This window comes from Gymnodraco acuticeps, unplaced genomic scaffold (genome assembly GCF_902827175.1).
Source record: "Gymnodraco acuticeps unplaced genomic scaffold, fGymAcu1.1, whole genome shotgun sequence".
Taxonomy (NCBI): domain Eukaryota; kingdom Metazoa; phylum Chordata; class Actinopteri; order Perciformes; family Bathydraconidae; genus Gymnodraco; species Gymnodraco acuticeps.
The window spans coordinates 284,475-297,978 of record NW_022992258.1 but is presented as its reverse complement, the minus strand read 5'-3'; the positions used below and the strand labels follow the sequence as shown (position 1 = coordinate 297,978).

At 47.5% G+C, this 13,504-nt stretch overlaps 1 protein-coding gene across 1 annotated transcript; it reads left to right on the top strand.

Moving 5' to 3' along the window:
- The first annotated feature begins 10,129 nt into the window (after positions 1 to 10,129).
- LOC117540312 lies at positions 10,130 to 10,888 on the top strand. The gene has a single exon (XM_034206926.1). It carries the CDS (start codon positions 10,193 to 10,195, stop codon positions 10,844 to 10,846), a length of 654 nt encoding a protein of 217 aa, XP_034062817.1. The 5' UTR covers positions 10,130 to 10,192; the 3' UTR covers positions 10,847 to 10,888.
- Positions 10,889 to 13,504: the final 2,616 nt, after the last annotated feature.

The following is a 13,504-nucleotide window of genomic DNA, read 5'->3' as shown; positions in this document are numbered from 1 at the left end:
AAATGTAAACGGACAGCTATTACAGTGGCATTACATTTTTTTTCTCTGTACAATATTTCTGGTACAACATTTTTTTTTTAAAACTGTTTTTGCACCCTCTGGAATATCCACTAATAAGGTCACTTTTTGTCCTTTACAGGGAGGAGATGAACGTTACATTACCTGCCATTATTGCTAATCTGTCACAGCCTATTGATCATGGAAGAGTCAGCCGGTTCAACATTTCAAGGGCTAATGTTTGGGATGGAGCAGTCAGAGGTTTCAAGCGTACATCGTATTCAGAAAACTGTGACATGCTGGTAAAATTCACTGATGATGCTGGTGTTTTCGAAGAAGGAATTGACTCAGGTGACGCCACCACGCCTAACGTTAGCCACCTTAAGCTTAGCGGTGGTGACACAAGGCCATGCGACTGTGTTTATAGTACTTTGTACTACTTGTTAATGCATTTATGCTTCAAAAATCATAAAGTGTTGTTCATATCTGGAGATGGCACACCTGATGTTAGTGTTTAACATTAACATTAGGTAACTGTTATTGTTTGTCTGTTAATTACACACTTTGTATTGGTCCAAAGACTGTTTTAAGGAAAGACAAATGAAAGTTGTTTTTATATGTTTATATAATAAAGCGGCCACATCCCCCCCAGAAACTGTATTTAAATCCCATCCTGATCACTGACCTGCCAGTGTGCAACTCGATTTTGACAGGATAACAACTGCTGACTTCTAGAATTGTGTGAGTAACATTCTGTTTTTAGACTTCTCTGTTTCAGTGTGTGTACTCTGTATAAATGCTCTGTAGTTGATCTGACTGAAATTGTGATTTTAAATCTCAAAACTGCTATAGTATCTGTCAGGCAGAAACTTGGGACAAGTAATTTGACTGAAACCTTAAAACTGAACTAACTGACTGCTAGGGTTAACTTTGATTTAAACATTTGTAGAATACTAAGAGCTTTATTGAGTAGGTGTAACTGTATTAAGGGTTAAACTCATAACTTTATAACTTAGGGTTTAATGTAATTGTAAAACCATTGGGCCACTGAAAAGACAATAACAACTCAGGAGGGAGCCAGTCTAGATTTCCTTTGAGGGCCACCAGCTGCAGAGAGTTAACTAATTAAAGGGACGTGGCCCCACAGCTGTGAGAACTCAGCAATCAGGTGTCCATTTTAGGTAGCACTTTCCTGGAGTGTCAGCTTCAGCGTCAGATAGTCGAAGACAATAGAGTCCTGCTGGAGTAAGACTGACAAAGACAATAGAGTCCTGCTGGAGTCACAAGGGTGGCAAAGAGGAGGCAATTCCTACTCTGATTGAGCTAAGTATCGCTGGTGTTTTATTTTATTTGGTTGTTTAGCCCCTCATGCTATAATCATGTGTATTTTCTCCATTCCTGTTTATGTGTCTTCTCGCAACTATCACTGGCCCCATGTATCTCGTAATCGATATAACCGGCCTGCTCTCGTCTATCCCACATGCTCCACTGACATCCAACAACTAGTTTCAGGCGGCCTGTGGAACTGCCAGTCAGCTGTTCCTAAGGCCGACTTAATCTCTGGCTACGCTTCCCTGCAGTCTCTGGATTTCCTTGCTCTCACTGAGACGTGGATTACTCCATCCAACACATCCACCCCAGCAGCTCTCTCCACAGTATATTCCTTCTCCCATACACCCAGACCCACTGGCAGAGGAGGTGGCACTGGTCTCCTGCTCTCACCCAAATGGAGCTTTTCCCTCTTCAAGCTACCTAACTTCACTCCTTCCACCTTTGAATTCCATGCCGTCACAGTAACCCATCCTATACAATTAACCATTGTTGTTCTCTACCGTCCACCAGGCACCTTGGGGGACTTCTTGGAGGAATTAGATAATCTCCTGTCACACATCCCTGAAACTGGCCCTCCCGCTGTACTTCTCGGAGACTTCAACCTCCAGACAGGGAAGATAGACGAACTAACATCTCTGTTAACCGCCTTTGCTTTCTCACTGTCTCCATCCCCACCAACTCATAAAGCTGGCAATGTCCTTGATCTCATATTCTCAAGGAACTGCACTACTTCTAACCTCTCTGTAAAACCGCTCCACACCTCCGATCACTTCTTCATTTCATTCTCTCTACCCCTTTCCAAACATAACAAACTAATCTCTTCTCATCCTGCACCTGTCCGCCGTAACCTTCGTTCCCTCTCCCCCTCTACCTTTGCCTCATCGGTGCTCTCAGCCCTCCCTTCCTCTGACTCGTTCCAACTCCTACCTCCAAACTCTGCAGCAGAAACTCTCCTCTCTACTCTCTCATCCTCTCTGGACTCTCTCTGTCCTCTCACATCTCGGCAGGCTCGTCAGTCCCCTCCTGCTCCCTGGCTAAATGACGCACTGCGTGCTAATAGAACCGTCCTTCGGGCAGCAGAGTGGAAACGGTGGAAATCCAAACATTATGACGACCTCCTAACCTATCAGGCTCTCCTCTTTCTCTGCTTCGATCTCTCAGGCAAAAAGCACTTTTTTTCAAGATAAGATCCAATCTTCCTATTCCAATCCTAAAAAACTATTTTCCATCTTCTCCTCCCTCCTGGACCCCCCCAAAGCCCCTTCCCCCTCCTCCCTTCGGTCAAGCGACTTTGTTAACCACTTTGAAAAAAAGGTTGATGATATTCGCTCTTCTTTTTCTGACTCACCATTACTCAGCACTGGGTCACCAGACCCTCCTTTCACCCACACACTGACCTCCTTTTCCCCTCTCTCTCCAAGTGAGGTTCTTACCCTCATTACCTCTGCCCGCCCTACCACCTGTCCTCTGGACCCTATCCCTTCAAACCTCCTTCAGACTATCGCTCCTGATATTCTACCGTTTCTCACCAATTTCATCAACACTTCTCTAACTTCTGGTCACTTTCCAAACAGTCTCAAGGAGGCAAGAGTAAACCCTCTCCTAAAGAAACCCACTCTCAACCCGTCTGATGTTATAAACTACAGGCCTGTCTCTCTCCTCCCGTTCCTGTCTAAAACACTTGAACGCGCTGTCTCTAAACAACTCTCCTGTTATCTCCATCAGAACAACCTTCTGGATCCGCACCAGTCTGGTTTCAAGGCAGGTCACTCAACAGAAACTGCCCTCCTTGCTGTCACTGAGGAACTGCACACTGCTAAAGCAGCCTCCCTCTCCTCTGTCATCATCCTGTTGGACCTGTCTGCTGCATTCGACACGGTGAACCATCAGATCCTCCTTCACACTCTTCAAGAACTTGGAGTTTCAGGCTCTGCACTTTCCCTCCTCACCTCATACCTCAAAGACCGCACCTACAGGGTTACTTGGAGAGGGTCGGAGTCCGACCCTTGTCAATTAACTACAGGGGTCCCTCAGGGCTCTGTTCTTGGTCCCCTCCTCTTCTCCTTGTACACAAACTCGCTCGGATCTGTCATTAGCCCGCATGGTTTTTCATACCACTGCTACGCTGACGACACCCAATTAATTCTGTCCTTTCCCCGCTCAGAGACCCAGGTCGTCGCACGCATCTCTGCTTGTCTAGCTGACGCTATCTCTCAGTGGATGTCTGCTCATCACCTCAAGCTCAACCTTGACAAGACTGAACTGCTTTTCCTTCCAGGAAAAGATTGTCCCACTCTTGACCTAACAATCAACATCGGCACCTCTGTTGTTTCCCCAACTCAGACTGCAAGGAATCTGGGTGTGATCCTAGATAACAACCTGTGCTTCACTGCAAACATTGCTGCTACAACCCGCTGCTGCAGATACATGTTTTACAACATCAGGAGGATACGTCCCCAGCTGACCCAGAAAACGACGCAGGTTCTGGTCCAGGTTCTCGTCATCTCACGCCTAGACTACTGCAACTCCCTCCTGGCTGGTCTACCTGCAGGTCTACCTGCATGTGCCATCCGACCTCTGCAGCTCATCCAGAATGCAGCGGCTCGTCTGGTCTTCAACCTTCCTAAATTCTCCCACACCACGCCGCTCCTCCGCTCCCTCTACTGGCTTCCGGTAAGTGCTAGAATCCACTTCAAGACAATGGTACTTGCATACCATGCTACGAATGGATCTGGCCCTTCCTACATCCAGGACATGGTTAAACCGTACACCCCAGCACGTGCACTCCGCTCTGCATCAACAAAATGGCTCGCTGCACCCTCGCTGCGAAGGGGACCCAAGTTCCCATCAGCAAAAACACGTGGGTTTGCTATCTTGGCTCCAAAATGGTGGAATGAGCTCCCCATTGACATCAGGACAGCAGATAGCTTGCACACCTTCCGGCGCAGACTGAAAACTCATCTCTTTCGACTCCACTTCGAGCGATAGAACTATTAACAAAGTACTTATATACTAATAAAGGACTGGCTTACCTAAAGCCAGTTGAGTAGCACTTGAAATGTTTTTGCTCTATGAAACCTGATGTAATTATATGATTCTGTTTTCTTCAAGTTTGTATTTTGTTGGTCGAACGCACTTATTGTAAGTCGCTTTGGATAAAAGCGTCAGCTAAATGCAATGTAATGTAAAGTATAAATACATTATATTTGAGTCCATGATTTGTCTTTCAGCCAACTTAACATTTTAATTGTGAATAAAGTATTTAAATTATATTTAGTAAACTAAAATGTCATACCGAGGTTACTTAAAATAAATCCTTTTTGTGAAACTGTAGTTTTTTTAATTTTCGTTCCTACCCTCACCTATGGTCATGAAGGATGGGTCATGACCGAAAGAACGAGATCGCGGATACAAGCGGCCGAGATGGGTTTTCTCCGCAGGGTGGCTGGTGTCTCCCTTAGGGATAAGGTGAGAAGTTCAGTCATCCGGGAGGGACTCGGAGTTGAACCGCTCCTCCTTCGCGTCGAAAGGAGCCAGTTGAGGTGGTTCGGGCACCTAGTTAGGATGCCACCTGGGCGCCTCCCTAGGGAGGTGTTCCAGGCACGTCCAGCTGGGAAGAGACCAAGGGGTAGACCTAGGACCAGGTGGAGGGATTATATCTCTTCTCTGGCCTGGGAACGCCTTGGGATCCCCCAGTCAGAGCTGGTTGATGTGGCCAGGGAAAAGAAAGTTTGGGGCTCTCTGCTGGAACTGCTACCTCCGCGACCCGACCACGGATAAGCGGGAGAAGATGGATGGATGGATGTAGTTTTAGGTTGTTAATGAGCAGTATCTTACTTTTGGGTAAAGCAAATAATTGGGTTGGAAAACTTGGAAAATGTAAACTGGATTAATGCAAACTGTTGATTTGAAAGAAAACACATTTTTAATTACATCTGACTTGAATAATTTGTGTTAATATAATTTAAAAACCTTATTTGAGAAAACTTAATTAAATTGTGTGTTACAAATTGAAGTAATTAAATTAAGTTGGTTCAACTATTTTCTTTTTTCAGTGAAGATACAAATAATTGCTTCCCTGAGAGGACAGGTGTTACCGAGACTAGATTGGTGTCAGCCTCTGTAAGAGAGAAAATCTGAACTAGAATTGTGACAAATTAATGTTTTTTGCATTTGTTTTGTATTGTATTATCACAGTTTCTCTCTTTAATCTCTCGAATAACTTCTATTCCAGAATATTTGTTATTTTCCAATGGAAAGAAAGTTTCTTTAGAACCATTCAAACTTTAATACAAAAATCTGATATTATTCCCAGAGTCAGCCTTTTTGCAAAACAAACATCTTCATGGGGCTTTTCAGCATGAATAAATATTATTCCCACAGGTGTATCATTGTGCACACAATACATGTAAACACTGGCTTCATATCAAGTGTTCTTGTAAGTCACTTTGGATAAAAGCGTCAGCTAAATGCAATGTAATCAAGACTCAGGGGTTTCCTTTGAGTAGGGCTGATAATGTCCCCAGAAAGCTTGTATAACTCATAAGCAGCACAAGGACATAAGTGAGACCAAAGCAATTATACACCATCTTAGAAACTGCAAAGATCAAGAATAACTTTACGTAGGCTTTCACCCATGCAACAGCCAATAAGATATCATTTCACATTCCAAAACAAGTTGTATTAAGACAATGCTTTTGTTATAAATCAATTTAACCCACTGTCAGCCTATGATGATCCTATGACTGTCCTTTTCTCTGTCCGCTCTATATCTGTTGATGTCTTTGTAACTTATTATTAGGGTTAATTTGTTGTCTAATATGTTGATAACAAGTTACATAAGAGAAATGTAAAATGCATGTGAAATGCAATCTGTGCAGTCTGAGGTGTGTTAGCTCGTGTTTCAGAGTGAAAGTGTTCTTGTTGGCATGCAAGAGACTGAACAAGGACACAAATAATTCATATTTTGTTGAACCTTTGTTCAGAGAGTACAACATTATCCTTGGCTGTTTCTTTATTAAGCATCTTCCTTGCTTTTTCCATCCACTATCCACCAAAACATTTTGAAATTAGATCTGAATCGATTTGAGCAAGAACACATGGTGTGATGTGTTGCTGAATGATTAAGCAATGTTTTTTTTTTAGTTTGGGAAGACCTAGTTCAATTTTCCAAATTTTCCAAATTCATATTGCCATTGGAAGATCTCCAGTAAAACATTGTTTTCCAGTCTGCAGTTTTTTAGTTATTCTAAATGTCTCTTGAATCCATAACAATGTATTTTTATTATGATCTACTGTACATTATGTATAATGTTATTGGGCTGTGGTTTTTGGGTTCATTGAACCTAAGTGACCCAGCACATTGGCTACTTTATGTTGTGGCTGTGGCGCTCTCTGTTGGCTAAAATGAACACTTGATAGTAATAAAATGTGGTGATTGACATTATTCACCCACGGATCTATGGGTTGGGGTATTGTTCCGCACGGACATTTGAGTGAGCCGGACTTCCTGTTTCCGCCGGTCTTCGCTTCCCGGGCATGAAGTTATTTACATGTGTGTTCAGATGCTAAATAAAAGTAGAGCTTGTAACTTTGATACCCCGCCTCCGACTCCCGTCTCTCGGCACTACATTGGTGACCCCGACATAAGTCTTGTTGAAGGATCCGAGACTGAACCGAGCATGGCAAGTAACGCCGTTTTTTTCAAACTGCCGGAGTTTTGGGAGACATCTGCAGCTGCATGGTTCGCTCAGGCGGAGGCTCAGTTTGCCCTCCGCGGAGTGACTGACGACGCAGCACGCTATTTTCACGTCGTTTCGGCGCTGGGGAGCTCCACTGCGACCCGGACGGTGGGCTTTATTACATCTCCTCCTGCCCAGGATAAATATGCAGCGTTCAAGGCTTTCCTGCTAAAGACTTTCGAGCTGTCACGGTCGGAACGGGCCCGACGCCTGCTCGCTATTCATAGCCTGGGGGACAACAAGCCTTCTGACCACATGGAGATGATGCTCAGCCTGCTGGGTACGGAAGAACCTAATTTTTTGTTCATAGAACTGTTTCTTCGCCACATGCCGCCGCATGTACAGACAGCGCTCGCTAACACGGCTATTACTGAGCCCCGCGCTTTGGCCGAAGAAGCTGACCGGTTCTTCCTGGCAACCCAGCGTTTTGCCGCGGAGGTGCTGGCCCCGACACGCAGCGGCACCTTCCCTGGTACAGGCATGCCACCTAGCAGAAGCTCCGGGGCCGACGTCAGCAACTCCAGCCCTGGCCTGTGCTATTATCATGCACGCTATGGGGCGAAAGCGAAGATGTGCCGTCCTCCCTGCACCTACAAGGTAACGGGAAACGCCAAGGCCTGCGCTCGGTAGTGGCCGCGAGCGTGGGCACATCCAACCGGCTCCTGTTCATCAGGGACACCCTCTCTGGTCGCAGACTCCTTTGTGACACAGGAGCCCAGCGAAGCGTCCTGCCGGCTACCGTGGAGGACGCTGCCGGTGGAGGCCACGGCCCACCTTTAACGTCCGCTAACGACACCCCTATTCGCACCTATGGCACAAAGACAGTGGACCTGTGCTTCGAGGGTCAGCGGTTTAAGTGGGATTTCGTCACGGCTGACATCTCCTTCGCTCTCCTCGGCGCAGACTTCCTGTGCGCTCACGGACTGCTGGTGGACGTCAAGAACAGCCGCCTGGTGGACGCACTGACGTTTGCCTCGTTCACGTGTACCCGCGGCGAGGCGTCATTCAGCGGGCTCTCCAGCTCGCTCTCACAGGGCGACAAGTTCCAGCACCTTCTCAGTGAGTTTCCCGACTTGACGCAGCCCACCTTTTCCGCTGCCACTACCAAACATGGGGTAGAGCACCACATTGACACTGAAGGCCCCCCTGTCTACGCTAGGGCCCGGCGGCTCAACCCTGACATGCTGGCAGTCGCCAAGTCAGAGTTCGTCAACATGGAGCGTCTGGGCATCATCCGCCACTCAGACAGCCCTTGGGCTTCGCCGCTTCACATGGTCCCTAAATCAGCCGGTGGCTGGCGACCGTGTGGTGACTACCGCCGCCTTAACGACGCCACTACGCCAGACCGCTACCCGGTCCCTCACATCCAGGACTTCTCTGCACACCTGGCGGGCAAGCTGGTTTTCTCCAAGGTGGATCTGGTGCGGGGCTACCACCAGGTTCCGGTGCACCCCTCGGACGTCCCCAAAACTGCAGTAATTACGCCGTTTGGGCTTTTCGAGTTCCTGCGTATGCCGTTTGGACTTAAGAACGCAGCTCAGTCCTTTCAGCGGCTGATGGATTCAGCGCTCAGAGACATGCCATTCATCTTCGTCTATTTAGACGACATCCTGGTCGCCAGCTCCTCCTCCGAAGAGCACCAGGCACATCTCCGGGTCCTTTTCGCGAGGCTCAACCAACACGGCCTGATTATCAACCCGGCGAAGTGTCAGTTCGGGTTGTCCTCCATCCATTTCCTCGGGCACCTCATCAGCAAGGACGGGGCCGCCCCCCTCCCGTCGAAAGTGGAGGCCGTGTCTGCCTTTCCACGACCGCCTACAGCTCGGGCGCTCCGAGAGTTCCTCGGGATGGTGACGTTTTATCACCGGTTCATCCGCCGGGCGGCCCACACTGTGCGCCCGCTGTACGAGGCCCTCAGGGACAAATCCCCCGGCCAGGCCATAGACTGGACGGCTGAAAGGGAGGTCGCTTTCAACGCCACCAAAGCCGCCCTGAGCGAAGCCGCCATGTTGGCTCACCCGTCACACAGGGCCCCCATCGCTATCACCACCGACGCGTCTGACTACGCAGTGGGCGCGGTGCATGAACAATGGGTCGACGGCGCCTGGCAACCGCTCGCCTTTTTCAGTCGCCAGTTGACTCCCAGGGAGCGCAAGTACAGCGCTTTCGACAGAGAACTCCTTGGTCTCTATTTGGCGGTTCGCCACTTCCGTTTCCTGCTGGAAGGCCGGGAGTTTGCGGCGTTCGTGGATCACAAGCCACTGACCTTCTGCATGTCCAAGGTGGCTGAGCCGTGGTCCGCCCGACAGCAACGCCAGCTTTCGTACATCTCCGAGTACACCACGGACATACGACACATCGCTGGCAAGGCTAACGTGGTCGCGGACTGCCTCTCCAGAGCGGTCATCGGAGCTGTGCAGCTGGGCCTCGATTACCTCCGCATGGGCGCTGACCAGGCCTCTGACCACGGGGTCCAGACCCTCAAGGCCTCGGTCACGGGATTACGCCTGGAGGAGGTCACGGTCGGTGACTCTGGCGCAAAGCTGTGGTGTGACGTCTCCACGGGCCAGCCTCGACCGCTGGTCCCTGCGGACTGGCGTCGACCCGTTTTTGAGGCGGTTCACAATCTTTCCCACCCCGGTAGGAAGCCGTCCGTGAAGTTGTTGTCACAGAAGTTCGTGTGGCAGGGGCTTAAGAAGGACGTGAGGTCCTGGGTCGACTCGTGCGTGGCCTGTCAACGGGCCAAAGTCCACCGCCATACTAGGGCCCCTTTTGAACTTTTTGCAGTTCCTGAGAGGAGGTTTGACCATGTCAATGTCAACCTCGTAGGTCCGCTTCCCCCCTCTCACGGTTTCACTTACCTGTTTACGATGGTGGACAGGACGACCCGCTGGCCCGAGGCCGTTCCCCTCGCCTCAACATCAGCTTCCGACGTCGCCCGCGCTTTCATCGGCACGTGGGTGGCGCGATTCGGGACCCCGTCTGACCTCTCCTCTGACCGCGGTTCTCAGTTCACCTCGGAGCTGTGAAACGCTGTTTCTGTGGGTTTGGGAGTCAAGCTGCACCGCACCACTGCATATCACCCCCAGGCTAACGGATTGTGTGAGCGGTTTCACCGGTCCATGAAGGCGTCACTGCGTGCCGGCTTGATAGACGGCAACTGGGTGGATAAGCTCCCGTGGGTTATGCTCGGCCTCAGGTGTGCCCCCAAAGAAGACCTGCAGTCCTCGTCGGCGGAGCTCGTCTATGGTCAGACGCTACGGGTCCCTGGGGAATTCATTCCCACCGCCACTGTGCCCTGGTCTGCAGCCGGGCAGCGCTCCTCCCTGCTGGAGACCGCCGGGACATTCACGCCCGTCCCCACGTCGCAGCACAGCAACCCATCTTTCCGGGTGTCCCCCGGATTACGGTGGGCCGATTTCGTTTTTATTCGCCACGACGCCCACCGCGGTCCCCTGCGGCCCCCTTACGACGGTCCGTTCAGGGTCATACGTCACGGGGACAAGAGCCTGGTGGTGGACGTTGGTGGCAGGCCTGAGACTGTGTCCGTTGATCGGATTAAGCCTGCTCACGTGGACATTTCCAGGCCGTTGGAGTTGGCTCTGCCCCCACGTCGGGGCCGCCCTCCCATGGCCCGCTCCCCGCCCCCTGTGGGGATGCCCTCGTTGGTGCCCCTGCCCTCGCCTGTGGCCCCGCCCGCCTCGGCCCCTGTGGTCCGTACGCGCCGGGGTCGGGTGGTACTTCCTCCCAGGCACGAGGATTTTGACTATGGGTGAATACTGGGGGGGCTTGTGTGGTGATTGACATTATTCACCCACGGATCTATGGGTTGGTGTATTGTTCCGCACGGACATTTGAGTGAGCCGGACTTCCTGTTTCCGCCGGTCTTCGCTTCCCGGGCATGAAGTTGTTTACATGTGTGTTCAGATGCTAAATAAAAGTAGAGCTTGTAACTTTGATACCCCGCCTCCGACTCCCGTCTCTCGGCACGGTGCAGACTGAAAACTCATCTCTTTCGACTCCACTTCGAGCGATAGAACTATTAACAAAGTACTTATATACTAATAAAGGACTGGCTTACCTAAAGCCAGTTGAGTAGCACTTGAAATGTTTTTGCTCTATGAAACCTGATGTACTTATATGATTCTGTTTTCTTCAAGTTTGTATTTTGTTGGTCGAACGCACTTATTGTAAGTCGCTTTGGATAAAAGCGTCAGCTAAATGCAATGTAATGTAAAGTATAAATACATTATATTTGAGTCCATGATTTGTCTTTCAGCCAACTTAACATTTTAATTGTGAATAAAGTATTTAAATTATATTTAGTAAACTAAAATGTCATACCGAGGTTACTTAAAATAAATACTTTTTGTGAAACTGTAGTTTTTTTAATTTTCGTTCCTACCCTCACCTATGGTCATGAAGGATGGGTCATGACCGAAAGAACGAGATCGCGGATACAAGCGGCCGAGATGGGTTTTCTCCGCAGGGTGGCTGGTGTCTCCCTTAGGGATAAGGTGAGAAGTTCAGTCATCCGGGAGGGACTCGGAGTTGAACCGCTCCTCCTTCGCGTCGAAAGGAGCCAGTTGAGGTGGTTCGGGCACCTAGTTAGGATGCCACCTGGGCGCCTCCCTAGGGAGGTGTTCCAGGCACGTCCAGCTGGGAAGAGACCAAGGGGTAGTCCTATGACCAGGTGGAGGGATTATATCTCTTCTCTGGCCTGGGAGCGCCTTGGGATCCCCCAGTCAGAGCTGGTTGATGTGGCCAGGGAAAAGAAAGTTTGGGGCTCTCTGCTGGAACTGCTACCTCCGCGACCCGACCACGGATAAGCGGGAGAAGATGGATGGATGGATGTAGTTTTAGGTTGTTAATGAGCAGTATCTTACTTTTGGGTAAAGCAAATAATTGGGTTGGAAAACTTGGAAAATGTAAACTGGATTAATGCAAACTGTTGATTTGAAAGAAAACACATTTTTAATTACATCTGACTTGAATAATTTGTGTTAATATAATTTAAAAACCTTATTTGAGAAAACTTAATTAAATTGTGTGTTACAAATTGAAGTAATTAAATTAAGTTGGTTCAACTATTTTCTTTTTTCAGTGAAGATACAAATAATTGCTTCCCTGAGAGGACAGGTGTTACCGAGACTAGATTGGTGTCAGCCTCTGTAAGAGAGAAAATCTGAACTAGAATTGTGACAAATTAATGTTTTTTGCATTTGTTTTGTATTGTATTATCACAGTTTCTCTCTTTAATCTCTCAAATAACTTCTATTCCAGAATATTTGTTATTTTCCAATGGAAAGAAAGTTTCTTTAGAACCATTCAAACTTTAATACAAAAATCTGATATTATTCCCAGAGTCAGCCTTTTTGCAAAACAAACATCTTCATGGGGCTTTTCAGCATGAATAAATATTATTCCCACAGGTGTATCATTGTGCACACAATACATGTAAACACTGGCCTCATATCAAGTGTTCTTGTAAGTCACTTTGGATAAAAGCGTCAGCTAAATGCAATGTAATGTAATCAAGACTCAGGGGTTTCCTTTGAGTAAGGCTGATAATGTCCCCAGAAAGCTTGTATAACTCATAAGCAGCACAAGGACATAAGTGAGACCAATGCAATTACCAAACACCATCTTAGAAACTGCAAAGATCAAGAATAACTTTACGTAGGCTTTCACCCATGCAACAGCCAATAAGATATCATTTCACATTCCAAAACAAGTTGTATTAAGACAATGCTTTTGTTATAAATCAATTTAACCCACTGTCAGCCTATGATGATCCTATGACTGTCCTTTTCTCTGTCCGCTCTATATCTGTTGATGTCTTTGTAACTTATTATTAGGGTTAATTTGTTGTCTAATATGTTGATAACAAGTTACATAAGAGAAATGTAAAATGCATGTGAAATGCAATCTGTGCAGTCTGAGGTGTGTTAGCTCGTGTTTCAGAGTGAAAGTGTTCTTGTTGGCATGCAAGAGACTGAACAAGGACACAAATAATTCATATTTTGTTGAACCTTTGTTCAGAGAGTACAACATTATCCTTGGCTGTTTCTTTATTAAGCATCTTCCTTGCTTTTTCCATCCACTATCCACCAAAACATTTTGAAATTAGATCTGAATCGATTTGAGCAAGAACACATGGTGTGATGTGTTGCTTTATGATTAAGCAATGTTTTTTTTTTAGTTTGGGAAGACCTAGTTCAATTTTCCAAATTTTCCAAATTCATATTGCCATTGGAAGATCTCCAGTAAAACATTGTTTTCCAGTCTGCAGTTTTTTAGTTATTCTAAATTTCTCTTGAATCCATAACAATGTATTTGTATTATGATCTACTGTACATTATGTATAATGTTATTGGGCTGTGGTTTTTGGGTTAATTGAACCTAAGTGACCCAGCACATAGGCTACTTTATGT